Source organism: Castor canadensis, chromosome 1, assembly GCF_047511655.1.
Source record: "Castor canadensis chromosome 1, mCasCan1.hap1v2, whole genome shotgun sequence".
In the NCBI taxonomy this organism is placed as follows: Eukaryota; Metazoa; Chordata; class Mammalia; order Rodentia; family Castoridae; genus Castor; species Castor canadensis.
The window spans coordinates 1,871,933-1,884,991 of record NC_133386.1 but is presented as its reverse complement, the minus strand read 5'-3'; the positions used below and the strand labels follow the sequence as shown (position 1 = coordinate 1,884,991).

The 13,059-nt window shown below is 40.5% G+C and overlaps 1 protein-coding gene across 19 annotated transcripts in view; it reads left to right on the top strand.

Annotated features, from left to right (window-relative positions):
• Afdn (afadin, adherens junction formation factor) overlaps nucleotides 1–13,059 on the top strand; it is a 120,157-nt gene that overhangs the window by 41,813 nt on the left and 65,285 nt on the right. For 14 of the 19 annotated variants that reach the window (XM_074070180.1, XM_074070164.1, XM_074070158.1 and 11 more), the window contains exons 6-9: nucleotides 496–653; nucleotides 6,391–6,502; nucleotides 7,965–8,132; nucleotides 10,574–10,618. In XM_074070180.1, coding sequence (XP_073926281.1) covers nucleotides 496–653; nucleotides 6,391–6,502; nucleotides 7,965–8,132; nucleotides 10,574–10,618 — 483 coding nt within the window. The remainder of the gene's footprint in view (nucleotides 1–495; nucleotides 654–6,390; nucleotides 6,503–7,964; nucleotides 8,133–10,573; nucleotides 10,619–13,059) is intronic. The other 5 variants (XM_074070220.1, XM_074070208.1, XM_074070275.1 and 2 more) reach the window with 1 other exon arrangement.

Below are 13,059 nucleotides of genomic sequence, written 5' to 3'. Positions count from 1 at the left end.
TAGTTAACTTCACCCCTCCATCAAAAAAAAAAAATCTTTATAATTAAGCATCTGAGGTCTCCTGGTTCCTAGTTTACTTATAAAAAATGGGTTTGTTAGTGGGACTGATACTGAAGTTTATCTGGGTTTCGATTTGCTTCACATGAAGTTTGGGAGCCAGAAGTGTGCTGTACAGGTGTGGAAGTGGGTGCAGTAGAAGAGTTCTGCACCACAAAGACGCTCTGAGCCCTCTTTCCCCTTTCTGGTGGAAGTCATCCCATCACTGTAACAACTTCTTTGCATGAAGAGAGGACAGACCCAGTCTGTAACACAGGATTGCTCCCTGTAACAGGTTGTCACTAGGTTTCAAATATATGTCATCTCACAAGAAATGAGATGGAGTGGTGATACAGCTGGCACTCAAAGTACCCTTCTCTTAGTCATTGTAAATGTTTGCTGTCTCTGTCATTGGCTTAAAATAAAGTTGTGCTCAAAGATGTGAAAATGTTTTTTCAGGTGGGACTTTGAGAATTTATGCAGACAGTTTAAAGCCAAATATTCCCTACAAGACAATCCTGCTGTCTACTACAGATCCCGCAGACTTTGCTGTGGCTGAAGCTTTAGAGAAATATGGTCTGGAAAAAGAAAATCCCAAGGACTTCTGCATTGCCCGGGTACGTAACTTTCAAGTCAGGAGTTTTCATCAGTCACTCATGCTAGGATTTTGCATTTGAAAGGAAAGACGATTTTTAAATCATTTAAACCTTGGCTGATTTTCTCCCCATGCTTAACATTGAGAATCTGATGAATTGAAGCCATGTGTTAAATACATGTGTAAAACCAGTAATCTCTTCCATTACAAAATAATAATGTATGTCCCTATTATAAAATTAAAATGCATTAGTAAGCAAATTGAAGAAGGTAGACAACCCAAAGTTCTACCAAAGTGTAACCAGACCATTAGTGTTTTGATAGATGTCCTTCTGATTCTTATTTTGCACACATAGTATGATTAGTCAGGGTTCAAGAAACAGAACCAATGGCGTGTATATAATTATAAAAAGGGATTTATTAATTTGGCTTCCATGATCGGAGGTTGTATGCATGCTGGAATGCCAGACAATCCAATGACTGCTCAGTCCAAGAAGCTGGAAGTCTCAGAACAAGCGGGGAGGGGTGGCGTTAGTGTCAGTGATGCAGCCTGAGTCCATGGCTGAAGGCCTTGGTACTTCCTGAGTCCCTGTGTGAGTCCACATTGAAAGGCTGAAGAAGGTGGAGTCTTGATGGCTAGGATGGCATCAGTAGTAAGCATAGTTGCTCAGGAAGAATGGAGTTTGCATACTCCAACTGGTTTCCCCTTCTATATAGGCCTCCAGCCTATTAGACAGTGCCATCCATATTCAGGGCTCCTCTTTCCCACTCAGTTACTGTGGCAGTCGACTCTAGAAACACCTTCATAGACACACCTAGAGATGTCCTTACTAATGTCCAAGGTATCTTGTAATGCAGTGACAATCAGTTAACCACCAGACATAGGTAACTTAGTTTTATTCATACTAAAATCTGCCTTAATAATCACCCATATTTCTTACTCAAGAGATAGTGACATTTTATGTCTCAAAATAGATTTGATAACATCAAGTAGAGTCAGCAAGTTTTCTATTGAGTAATAACCCATTTGGAAAATTCTCAGCTTATAAATTAGTCATGATTATATTATAACTTATTTATTGCAATATGTCTGTCAGAATTACAACTGACAGTAGATTATAAATAAAGTTATCCTGTCTCTTATCTTAGCAAGTGATTGTTTAATAATAAGATAGGATGACTATTCGTTTTAAATTTGCCCCACAAAATTACTGATGAATAAAGTACAGTAAACTACAGGAGCATTGACATCTCAACATTATGCTTGCTTCCTCCACCCTCAGAGTTTTCTCATGCCTCTTTGTGATCCATCCCCCACTCTCTCTGCCACTTTGGCTTAGTTGCATTTTCTAGATTTTTACATGAATAGCACCATACAGTAAGTACTCATTTTTTCTTGGTTACTTTACTCAGCATGATGTCTTTGAGACTCATGTAGGTGGTTGTCTTTATCAAGAGTTCCCGATAGTATTTCAGTGTGGAAACATCACAGTTGTGAATCACGCGTACTTGTTGGTAGATTTTAGGCTGTTTCCACTTCTTAGGTTTTGATTCTGTAGCTAAAAGTGCTGTGAGTATGTGTGTGTACAAATCTTCCTATAGACATAAGTTTTCTTGGGTAGTTACCCAGGACTGTAAAGATAGACTAACATGCTGGGGGTGTGTCTGACTTCTTACGAAACTGGAAAACGGATTTCCAAAGCGGATACCATGGTGCACCCCTACTAGAGGTACATGAGAGTTCCAGTTACTCCTCTTTCTCACCCATATATTGATTTTAAAAAACAAAACAAAAAACATTGGCCATTCTAATAAGTGTCTAGCAGTGTTTCATTATGATTTACATTTTCATTCTGGAGTCCTGTGTGCAGTAATATGTTGTGAACTTGTTCCCAGGCTGGATTGCCTTTTCATTTTTTCAGTGATGTCTTTCAAAAGTAAAAGTTCTTAAACTTCCTCTGTTGTAGTCTTTGCCTTTTGTATTTGAGAATTCGCCTCCTCCAAAATTGCACGTTTTCCTTTATGTCTACTCCCTGTTTTTCTCCTATTTTAACTTTTAGGTTTAGCTTTTACATTTAGGTTAGTAGACTCATTTCAAGTTAATGTTTGTGCTTGGAGTGAGATAAGGATTGGTGTTCATTTTATTCTGCATAAATACCCAGTTGATCCTTGACCACTTGTTGAAAAGATTCTTTTCTCCATTGAATGCTCTGGCACCTTTGTCCAAAGTCATTTGCCTCATGTGTGGCCCGACTTCTGGACTGTGTTCTCTTCCATTGGTCTCTTGTAATGTCTTCTTGCCTTTAAGTTGTCTTAGTTACTGTAGATTTATAATAAGTCATAAAATCAGGTGAGTACCAATTTTGCTGTTTTGTTTTTTTTTAACGTTTTCTTCTAGATTATTTGTGATTCTGCATAAATTTTAAAATCACCTTGTCAGTTTCTACACAAAACCTTCTTAGGGCTGTGATTGGGTTTGTGGTGCATCTGTGAGTGAACTTGGAGACTACCCACCTGTTGGCAGAGAGCAGCCCTTCAGTTCTGTAGTTCTTGACTTCTCTCAGCAGTATTCTTTGCTATTCATGTAGAGGTCCTTGTACTTCTTCTGTTAGCTAGAGGTGGAATTAACTGCGAAAGCTTGCTTGAGCTTTTTGGCTTTGATATTCTTGCTAAAAGCAATGAAGTTATATTCAGTTGGAAAAACTAGTAGATTGTGATATTATTACAGCTCAGTTTTTAGCTGAAAAAGACAGGAAACGTGTTTTCCTCATGTTAAAATGATCAAAGATTAAAAAGTGTTTAAATTAACAAGAACAAAGAAAATGAAAGACATGATGAGAGAGAGTTCTCAGTGGTATAACGGAGGTGTGATGAATGACCACTGACTGACTAGACCAGAGAAAGCCTGCAATGAGGACATCAGGATGAAGCAGATACATACTTGTGACACTGCCTCAGGAGACCCTAGAGTTAGAGGCTTTGTACTTGCTAAGGCATTATGGGAAGTTGGAATGAAAAGAAAAATTGTGTGGTAAGTTTTTATGAGGCAGTTGAACCCCCTTTCCATTCTAACTATGTTATCATTGACCAGCTAGAGAAAAACTAATCAGAGCAGGTGTTAACTGAGGATCTTTGGATTTGGCAGCAACAGGTAGCAGAATGTGTTTTCTCTTTGAAGGGAAAATAGTTGTGATAGAGGACCACCTGGTGCACTTTCTTCCTGACAGGTAAATACACTGGGTTTTAATACATGATTGTTAGGAGAAGTATGAGCAGGCAAATAGGCTTGTATGCTGAGAAACCTAATTATCTATGAGATCGTTAAATCCGTGGACATGGTGGACGGCATGACATATTCCTTATTCTTCAAAGTGGCTAGGAAATGCTGTAAGATTTTTCTAAGTCAGTAGTATCAGAGAATAGTTGTGTAGACAGGGTCTTCATGGCTGAACAGGGGCTGGATCCTCTTCGAGCTGTGTACCTTACTGAGCTATGAACACGGAGGGTGTGTTGTTTAAGAATGGCTAGTGTCATGCCTGAAACCTGGAATTGCTCAAGTGATTGCCAAGGGAATGTTTTTGTATAAATCTGAGTGATGATAAGTTCTATAAAATTGCATATGAGGTGGTACATGATAATGAACTTTCCAACATTTTTAACTTCTCAGTAGTTTATGACTCATTTTCACAGATGAAACTCAGAGTAAAGGAATACCCTGATCAGGGATACAGGGTTGTAAAAGCCTACTTTTAGACTTTATTGACATTCCTTTTGTGGTAACTTGATGATGTCATTTTCTTTTTCTTTCTTGTGATACTGGAGATTGAACCTAGGGCCTCACACTTGCTAGGCTGGCACTCTTTTGCTTGAGCTATGCTGCCATCCCTTTGTTTTAATTTTGGTTTTGAGATAGGGTCTTGCTAACTTGCCCCAGCTGGTCTCCACCTTCCAAGTAGTTAGGGGTTGCAGGTGTGATCGACCAGGCCCAACTGATGTTGGGTCTCCAGTTAGTTTAGGGTTGCAGATAAGGGTCTCTTCTAGTTTTGGTTTTCTGACCTCTTTCTTTTACATGCTGTAAGGTAGAAATGAAGAGATGATTATTATTTTACCCTGAACTAGAAATTCTTTTATTTTTCTCAGCTTGCCGTCTCATAAATTATAGCTATATCATATTCCTCATTCGCTGATCATTTTGTTATTCAATTATTCATAATTATTCAATTTAAGATCTTCCTGTTTGTTAGATATCGGGCGGGGGTACAAAAAATAAAAGCTTCCTCTAAAAGAGCTTATAATGAAGGGAGACAGGCCAGGAAGCAGAACACAACGACGGGCTTCCAAGCTGGAGGGAGGCCAGGAAAGCATGAAATATGTTGGTTTGTGAACTCTGCGTACTTCCCTGTGGTTTGGTGCTAAAGATGCATGACAAAGGTTAAGGTGAAAGATGAGAGTGAAGATCACGTCCTGAAGCAGTAGTGCTGTAAGCCAGAATATTGAGTTCAATGCAAAATGCTAATGGAGAAAGGTGAAGTTAGCCTAAGGTGTGTTATAACGATGTGCCTTTTTAAGGGAATTTGAAGCATTACCAAGAAGACTAGGTTTTGTAAAAGAGTCTAATCCTTTTGGTCTGTGAGCATGACTACATGTTTGGGTAGTAAGGTTTATGAAGATAGCACTCAGGCTGTCACGGGTTGGAAACAATGATGTTTCTCATGTTTTGTGTAACTGGCACCGGTTCATGCTAGCACTGAACCAAGAGGAGATGCAAGCTGCAGTGCATGTGTAAGGCCATTGCAATGTATGAGTTGTTCACCACGTTCCTTTCCAACACAGGCTTTCTTGGATGAATAAGAAAATCACTTAGCTAGCATAAAAATATATAATGAACAGTCACGTAGCATTATTAAGAGTACAGTGAACACACTGTCATCAAACATTTGCTTAAAAGCATTTGTTGAATGAATGGTTGTGTGATATCTCTAAATGGTCTACTTAAAATTCAGTCCAAAGACAGATCATCTACAAGGAGAAAAGCTTCTGGTTTCCGTGAAGTGATAGGTTTACTAAGCTCTCGTGTTTTATGAAGCTTCTCTGTAAACGTTTGTTTGAATGTGAAAAGATGGACTTGGGGCTAAAGATGGTGAAATTCACAGTATTTTAACTCTTCCCTAAGAAATTACTCAAGAATACATAGACTAGGGGCCAGACCAGCTGGCTAAGTTTTTGTTTGAAACCATGTCCTTCACTTTTGTTGTTGTTGTTTTTTTTTTTTTTTGTGATTAGTGAAAATGTTTATAGTGCTTGATCAGTTTAATTTCACAGTAGCTTTTTAAAAAATTTGTGATACTCAGGTATCACAAATAACTTGGGCTTTATGCTTGCTAAGCAGGTGTCCGACCATTCAAGCTTCAACCCTTCCCCGTTAGTCTCGTGTGTGAGTGACAGGGCCTCTAGTCGTGTGCCTGGGCTGGCGTGTACCATGGTCTTCTATCTGTGCCTTCTTGTAGCTGGGATAACAGGCATGAGCCACTGTGCCCAGCCCTGTAGTTACTTTTTAATTCATTTTAAAGTAAAACTTAAAAGCCAGGTACTGTGGCACATGCCTGTGATCTCAGCACTATGGAGGTGAGACAGAAGACCCTGAATGTGAGGCCAGCCTTGGCTGCCCAGTAAGACCCTGTCTCAAAAACAAATAGTGCTTTCTTCACTCTTGTTAGTTTACTTTATAGATATATTCGCTACTAATTATGTTTCTGTTAGGTCATGCTTCCCCCTGGAGCCCAGCACTCTGACGAAAGAGGTGCTAAAGAAGTTATTCTTGATGATGATGAGTGTCCTTTACAGATCTTCAGGGAATGGCCAAGTGACAAAGGTAAGGAGTGGACTTAACCAGATCCATTTCTTCATGATGTGCCTGTTGTTTCTCAGGTGATGTGGAAATGTGCACAAGCATGTTTTTGATGGGCTTTTGCTGCAGTTTCCACCTTCCTTCATTCACTTGCTGGATGGTTCCTCCTCTGAGCCCTTGCCTACCGGCCATGCTCATCTCCTGTGAGTCTGCTGTACAGACAAACGCAACACTGCAGGTGTCACCATTTTCAGGAAGAAGCAGACTGTTAGCAGTGGAAGAACATTGTTATCTATCAGCAATGAAACACTTTCCAGACTGACCAGAGGAAGGAACTCTGGTATTTGGACAAATGTGTTATGATAGGGAAAGTAACCTACAGCCCTAAAGATTTTCCAGTAATGTACTCACTGTAGCTCAGGCTGGCTGTTCTTAGTCAAAGTGCTTAGGACCAGAAGTATTTGAGATTTTGGATTTTTTCAGATTTTGGAGTATCTATACATACATAGTGAGATATCTTAGAGAAGACATCCAAATCCAAATACAGAATTTGTTTATAGTTAATGCACATCGTCCTCACATAGTCTGCAGGCGTCTTGCCTGCGCCTATAACACAAGGTCAGTTTTCTGTTTGTGTCATGTTGGTACTGAAAAGTCTTGGGATTCATAACATTTTGCTTTGGGTTTCAGATTTTAGATTGGAATGCGCATCTTGTGATACATTCCTACTTGGCACTGTGCTTTGATGAAGTACAGTTTTCTAACTGAGATTCACAGCGTAAGCTAGCTGGGGTTTAGTAGAGTGCCTTTGCACTAATGAAGACATAGAACTAATGGCCAGATCTGTTAGTATTGAAGGTAGAGCTGGAAGTGTGTCTCAGGTGGAAGGCTCTGAGTTCAAACCCCAGCACTGTCGGAAAAAAATGTAAAAGACAGATTGAGTTTTTAAAATACCAAAAAAGCCCCGAGTAAGCAAATTTGTACCTTCGTGAAGATACTTGTATTAGCACTTTTTTCTACACAGTCTAAAGGCCAACTTTATTGAAAAATTGGTTTAAATTCTGAGTTAATTCAGTTGAATTAAATAAAAATCAGATCAACTAAGATATATTGGTATATGTATTTGTGTGGGAGTGTGATGTATGTATGTGCATATGTTCATTAATCATAAGGTCATCTGCCAATATAAGCATTCATTTATTCTTAAACTGATGTGTTGCTTTGACACATTTGATGTCCTTGGGTAGCTGGCTGTTAATTAAAAATAATCTTTGCAAATTGTTTGCTGGAGTTTTACAGAGCACATCAAGAGATGAGTACTTCCTTCACTGAGTAAAAGTAGAAATTGGGCGAGCCTTTGCGCAGTCATTCTTGAACAGATGTCATGAAACTGTGTCTTCTTAGAAATGTTTGGGCAGTTGTCTGTCATGTCATTTGACCATCCACACCAGCCTGTGGTTGATGATCACCGCTGTTACCATTTTAGGGGTTTTAGTCTTTCAATTGAAGAGGAGGCCACCAGACTACATTCCAAAGAAAAGCAAGAAAGCCGTGGAAGGGAAGCTGCTGAAGGGGAAGGAGAAGGCTGACGGGGCTGGCTATGGCTCTGCCCTTCCTCCAGAGAAGCTGCCCTACTTGGTGGAGTTAAGCCCAGGTGAGAAAACTGCACACACCAGGAAGCACTGTAAATGGATGTGTTTAGATTTAAATGTTTCTACTTTTTAATGCATCTTTAAGTGTCCATTTATTTAAAAATAGGTAATCTTCATAAGATAGAAGACATTTAAACAAAGTTAAGGGTTACATACATGTATTCATGCATAAAAGCAAAGTTCACATGGACAAAAATGAGTATTACACAAGATTTAAAATGACTATAGAGTTTTAAATGCTCAATTTCCTTTTAAGCAGAATTTTCCAAAATTACTTTAGTGAAATAGTTAATCTACTGAAAACAGCAAACTGAAATTTTCTCTTCCCAGGGAAGAGAAAATTGTGTGTATGTATAGGGTTGGTGGGAGGGAGAAAGGAACATTCTCTTGTATATAATGTGTGAATAATGTCTACAAGGAGTATCCTTAAATTTAAGAGTACGTCTAAGAAATGTAACATAGTTAATGGAAGGATCTTTGATTTTTAAATAACAAACTATTTTTACATTAGCCTTGTACATGTATTACTCATAGAACTCTTACAAGCTAAAGGTGGTATCGTAAGTTAGTCATCAGGTAGAGAGACACAGTGGTATTCTTACAAATGTGTTGTGTATGGCATATTTGTCATTTAGCCAAAATTACATCATTGCTCAGTTAAAATGGTATTATGTGACCTGTATTACTAAATATCGTGAAGAAAGTATTCCACCTTCTTCACCCCAAACTGCATTTAAGTAAAGCCCAATTAGTAATTAAAGAAAAAAATTAACATAAAAACGAACCAGTTGTAAATAATACTTGTTTCCTTGGGCTGCAGTTGTTTTTCTCTTCTTTAATTTTCAGTGTTTATTTTTATCTCCAAGGTTGGTTTCGTTTCTCACAGCTGATTATTATAATTAACTGAGGGTTAGATCCGGTGTTGGTGGTCCAGTAGTCTTAGGAGACAGCAGGGCTACATTGTTGTCCCCCTGTAGTTTGGGGACATGCCCCAGTCCCATTGTGTCTGGTAGTGTGAAGAGCATTGGTGTTGGTTTATCTGAGAGAAGGAGCAGCAACAGTGAGATAGCCGTTGGTTTTTGAACTTCAGTGTTCTATGGATCTTTTTTGAACATTGGGTCTATCCTTTAAATTTTTTCATTGAGCACTGAAAACTTAAAATTGTTTTCTTACATATACAGATTTTTGAAGATTGAAGAGTATTAGCCCACAGAGAAATTAATGAATAGCAACTGACAGAGTAAATTTCAAATGAATAACAAGAAGTTGATTTTTGTAGATAGCAGAGACAGGCTGAGCATTCACACATTCGTTTATTTGACAGATATTTCTTAAATACTTACTGTGTGTCAGACACCATTCTGGACCTTAGAGGTGGAGCGCTGAGAAAAATGCATTAACCTTCCGATCTCAGACTTTAGTGATTTCCATCTTGGCTGCTTATTTTATACTTGTCACCTCTCTGGTAATCACATACACAGAAATGTTTTGTAGGTGTGGGGCAGTGACAGTCCATAGATAATAGTAGCTCTGTATTTCTTCTCGTCAAATACTGGCAGCAGCATCTATTATATGCTCACTATTGGCACTTTGCTACCTTTAGTCAACATTTATTGAGCTCCTGTAGGCAGAGCAGTGGATGCAGAGGTGAATAAGACTGCCCTTGCTTCCAGGTACTGCACACACTAAGAGATCGTCACAGCTTGGTGACAGTGACTGTCTCTAGTCCACACTCCCTCTTAAGGTCTGGGCTGCCTGGGGAGAGTTGTCCTCAATGTTCCATGGGTGCCTGATGTGCCAGATCTCTTACTTCTGTCTTAAGTGAGGGGTAGGGGTTGGTGGCAGTCCTGAGTGCTAGGCCAAAGTCTTTCTTGCCCCCAAACCATGCTCTGTTTACTTGATCTTGATGTGTTGTTAGCTCTTCATTATTTGTAATTCCTCATAGTCAGCATGCTGAATGAGATGGTAGGACTGTATTTCCACTGGGCACATTGTCATCCAGGCAGCCTCCTCAGTGTAGAGATCCTAAGTGTGGGGAAGAGGCTTTTAAGATATGGAGGGCTTGCACTGTCTTCTGAAGGAATGGGAACCAGGGTGCTGGTTTGTCCTTTACACAGAAGATGTCAGCCAGGTGGGGTGGTGACTTTCTGTATGGCTAACTCATGGTTGCTGTCCTGCTGCTTGGTGACTCACTATTGTTCCTGCTGTTTTCCTTAACGGTCTACACTGGTTTCTAAAACACTGACTGGGGCACTGCTGTAGTCTTGTCTGTACAGCTCTGAAAGCTGACGGGTAAAATGTACCTTTTCTCCCTTTGAAACGTGTCTCACTGAAGCTCACCCTCTGCATCTCTTCTCCTCCTTCCCTCTCCCATGTGTTCTGCATGATCTCTGTCCTGCTGATGCTGCCTTCACCTGGGTCCTGGCATGTGTCTTAACCCCAGGGAGAAGGAATCACTTTGCCTACTACAGCTATCATACTTATGAAGGTAATGCTATGCTTAATACTACTTTTGTAACTGGGGCACTAATGGAACCTCATGGGCACAGTAGCATTGACTGACCAGGTACTGTATGTGTAAGAATTTAAAGCACTGCTTACTGGAAGCTGGTGTGGTTTCTCTTGTCTTCCCAGGTTTGCCCGGAAGGCAGCTGCATGTAGAGGACTGGCTACAGAATTGTCTTAGACTGAGGATATGAGGGCTTTTCATAATGGTCTCTGTCCCCTTCAGACATAGGGCTTGTCCCTCATCTGAAGATGGGACACTTGTAGTTAGTGCTGGCATGACCTCAGAAGTGGAAAATCCCACACCTGATGCCATGTTATGGGTCACAGTCAGACTCGGGCTCACTGGATGTGTTATGTGGCGCTCTCCGCAGGCAGTGTGAGTGAGGAGTATGTGAGGCACTAATGAAGTGTGTGTTCAGTCTTGGGTCTTATGTGTATATACAAACATACCCACATCCACAGAAAGCTGGACTCTGAAAACACTTGTGGGCCCAAGCGTTTCAGTTTGGGCTTGCTGGAGTCAAGGCAGTGCTCAGGTAGAAGAGCTATGTCTGCCAGGAGGCTGTTGAGAGCGGTCTCTTCGGGTGAACACACCCCAGGCTGTCCCGATTCTCTACTGAAGACAGGCGCTCAGGTGCTGTGGGCAGAAGGTGACTCTAGAGTGCTTGTTGGGTTGGGAGGACATATGGAGTGAGTATAGAGAGTAAACTTTTAAGGCTCCTGCCTGTGAGGCAGTGAGTTGCTTCTAGTCAGGAGCTGGAACTTGGCTGCCACAGTGATGGACTGAAGGTAACAACCCTGTCACCCCTCCACTATGGGACCAGACGTTGGGTCACTGCCGATCCTGTGGCCCACCCTTGGGTTTTCTGCAGGCTACATAGGCTTTATCTCTGGTTTTTCCATCATAGCAAGTGGTAAGAAAGGAGAGACGGAGAGAGCAGCTTCGTTCTCCTCCTCTGTGTAACATCTCTTTAGTAGCTCACAGAAGACCTTCAGCACTCGGGTTTCAGGAAAATATTAATGTGAATTTTACTCCCACCCCTAAGCAGACTTGTCTTTCATGTTTTGTTTTTCACTTTGCATCAAAACAGCTGTTCTTGTCTCACTCACATGGCTGCTTATTTGCTCCTTTTGCTTACTTTATAATTTCTTTGGGTAGTTTATGATGGCTTATTTTGCATTATTCAGTTTTCTTCATTTTGGGTTTAATCATTTGTTATTAGTGGGCAAATAAGTCTTTATTGAGTACCTGTCGTGGACCATGCTCCAAGTGCAGAGCACTTGTAGCCACCAAGTAGCTTGCCAGTGGCAATCTCCATAAAATACGCTTTATGGTACTCTGGAGGACAGAAGAGTGGAATGTTCTTTTACCTGCCCATGGTGGTTGAAACAGACATAATCATGAACATTCCAGACCCTAGACATGGGTCTGCCCATGTCTGGGAATAGCCTCAGATGGTTTTGTTTTGGTTTTTTTGAGAAAGAGTCTCACTCTGTGGGTTAGGCTGGCCTTGAACCCAAGATCCTCCTTCTTCAGCCTCCCAAAGGATTATACGCATGTGCCACCACACTTGGCTTCTCAGGTGGGTTTTGATGTCTCATTTGAATCAGGAATTTGTAAGAACACTTAGAGATGAAAATAAATACTCCAATGTGAATGGGAACTGTATAGACAGTGAATCAACTTTTAGTGCCTATTAGGCATTGGTCTCTCTGAAACACTCTTGTCTCATCTTACCATACCCAGGATACACTCAATATTCCTATTCTGAAATAGGAAATTTTATCATTAGAATGTAACTTTTTGTATACTCCAAAACCAACATCACTTATAACAGAATTTGCATATTCATAGTGTCTTCTGTCTATAAGAGTGTAGACCACACCACAGCTCAGAGAATTGCAGTCTAAAACTGTGTAATGCCCATGCCCTCCAAAATGTTTAACTTCTGAAGCTCTCATAGCTTACATTCCTGATTGCAGAGACTTGACATTTTAATAAGTGACTCTGAAAGTTACTTAGGCGGTTGTGGAGTAGGTCAGGGAGATCTCACTTGCCTTTTAAGGAAACCTTTCTTGCTATGTGTATTTGCAACACTAGACTGAATATTGTGGTTGTGGTACAGATGTGCAAGTCTGCAATTGAATCATAATTCTTGGGTTCTGTGAGGCACGCTTTCTCTTTTATAAACTCTGAAATCAGGAATCTTTAGTGGACACTCTTTTGCACAAGCCATGATACAGTTGATGAGAAGTGAGTGGGCTTGTCCAATGTGAGTGAGGCCCGTGGCCAGCAGTGCTGCATCTTCTCCTCCTCCTCCCACCCCTTGCCTGTCATAGAAAGTCATGCTCAGCTTAGAAAGGTATAAAATGACAAAAACCCAGTCTTCCTAGTCTTCCTTTCTGCCCTTCACCCCGGTT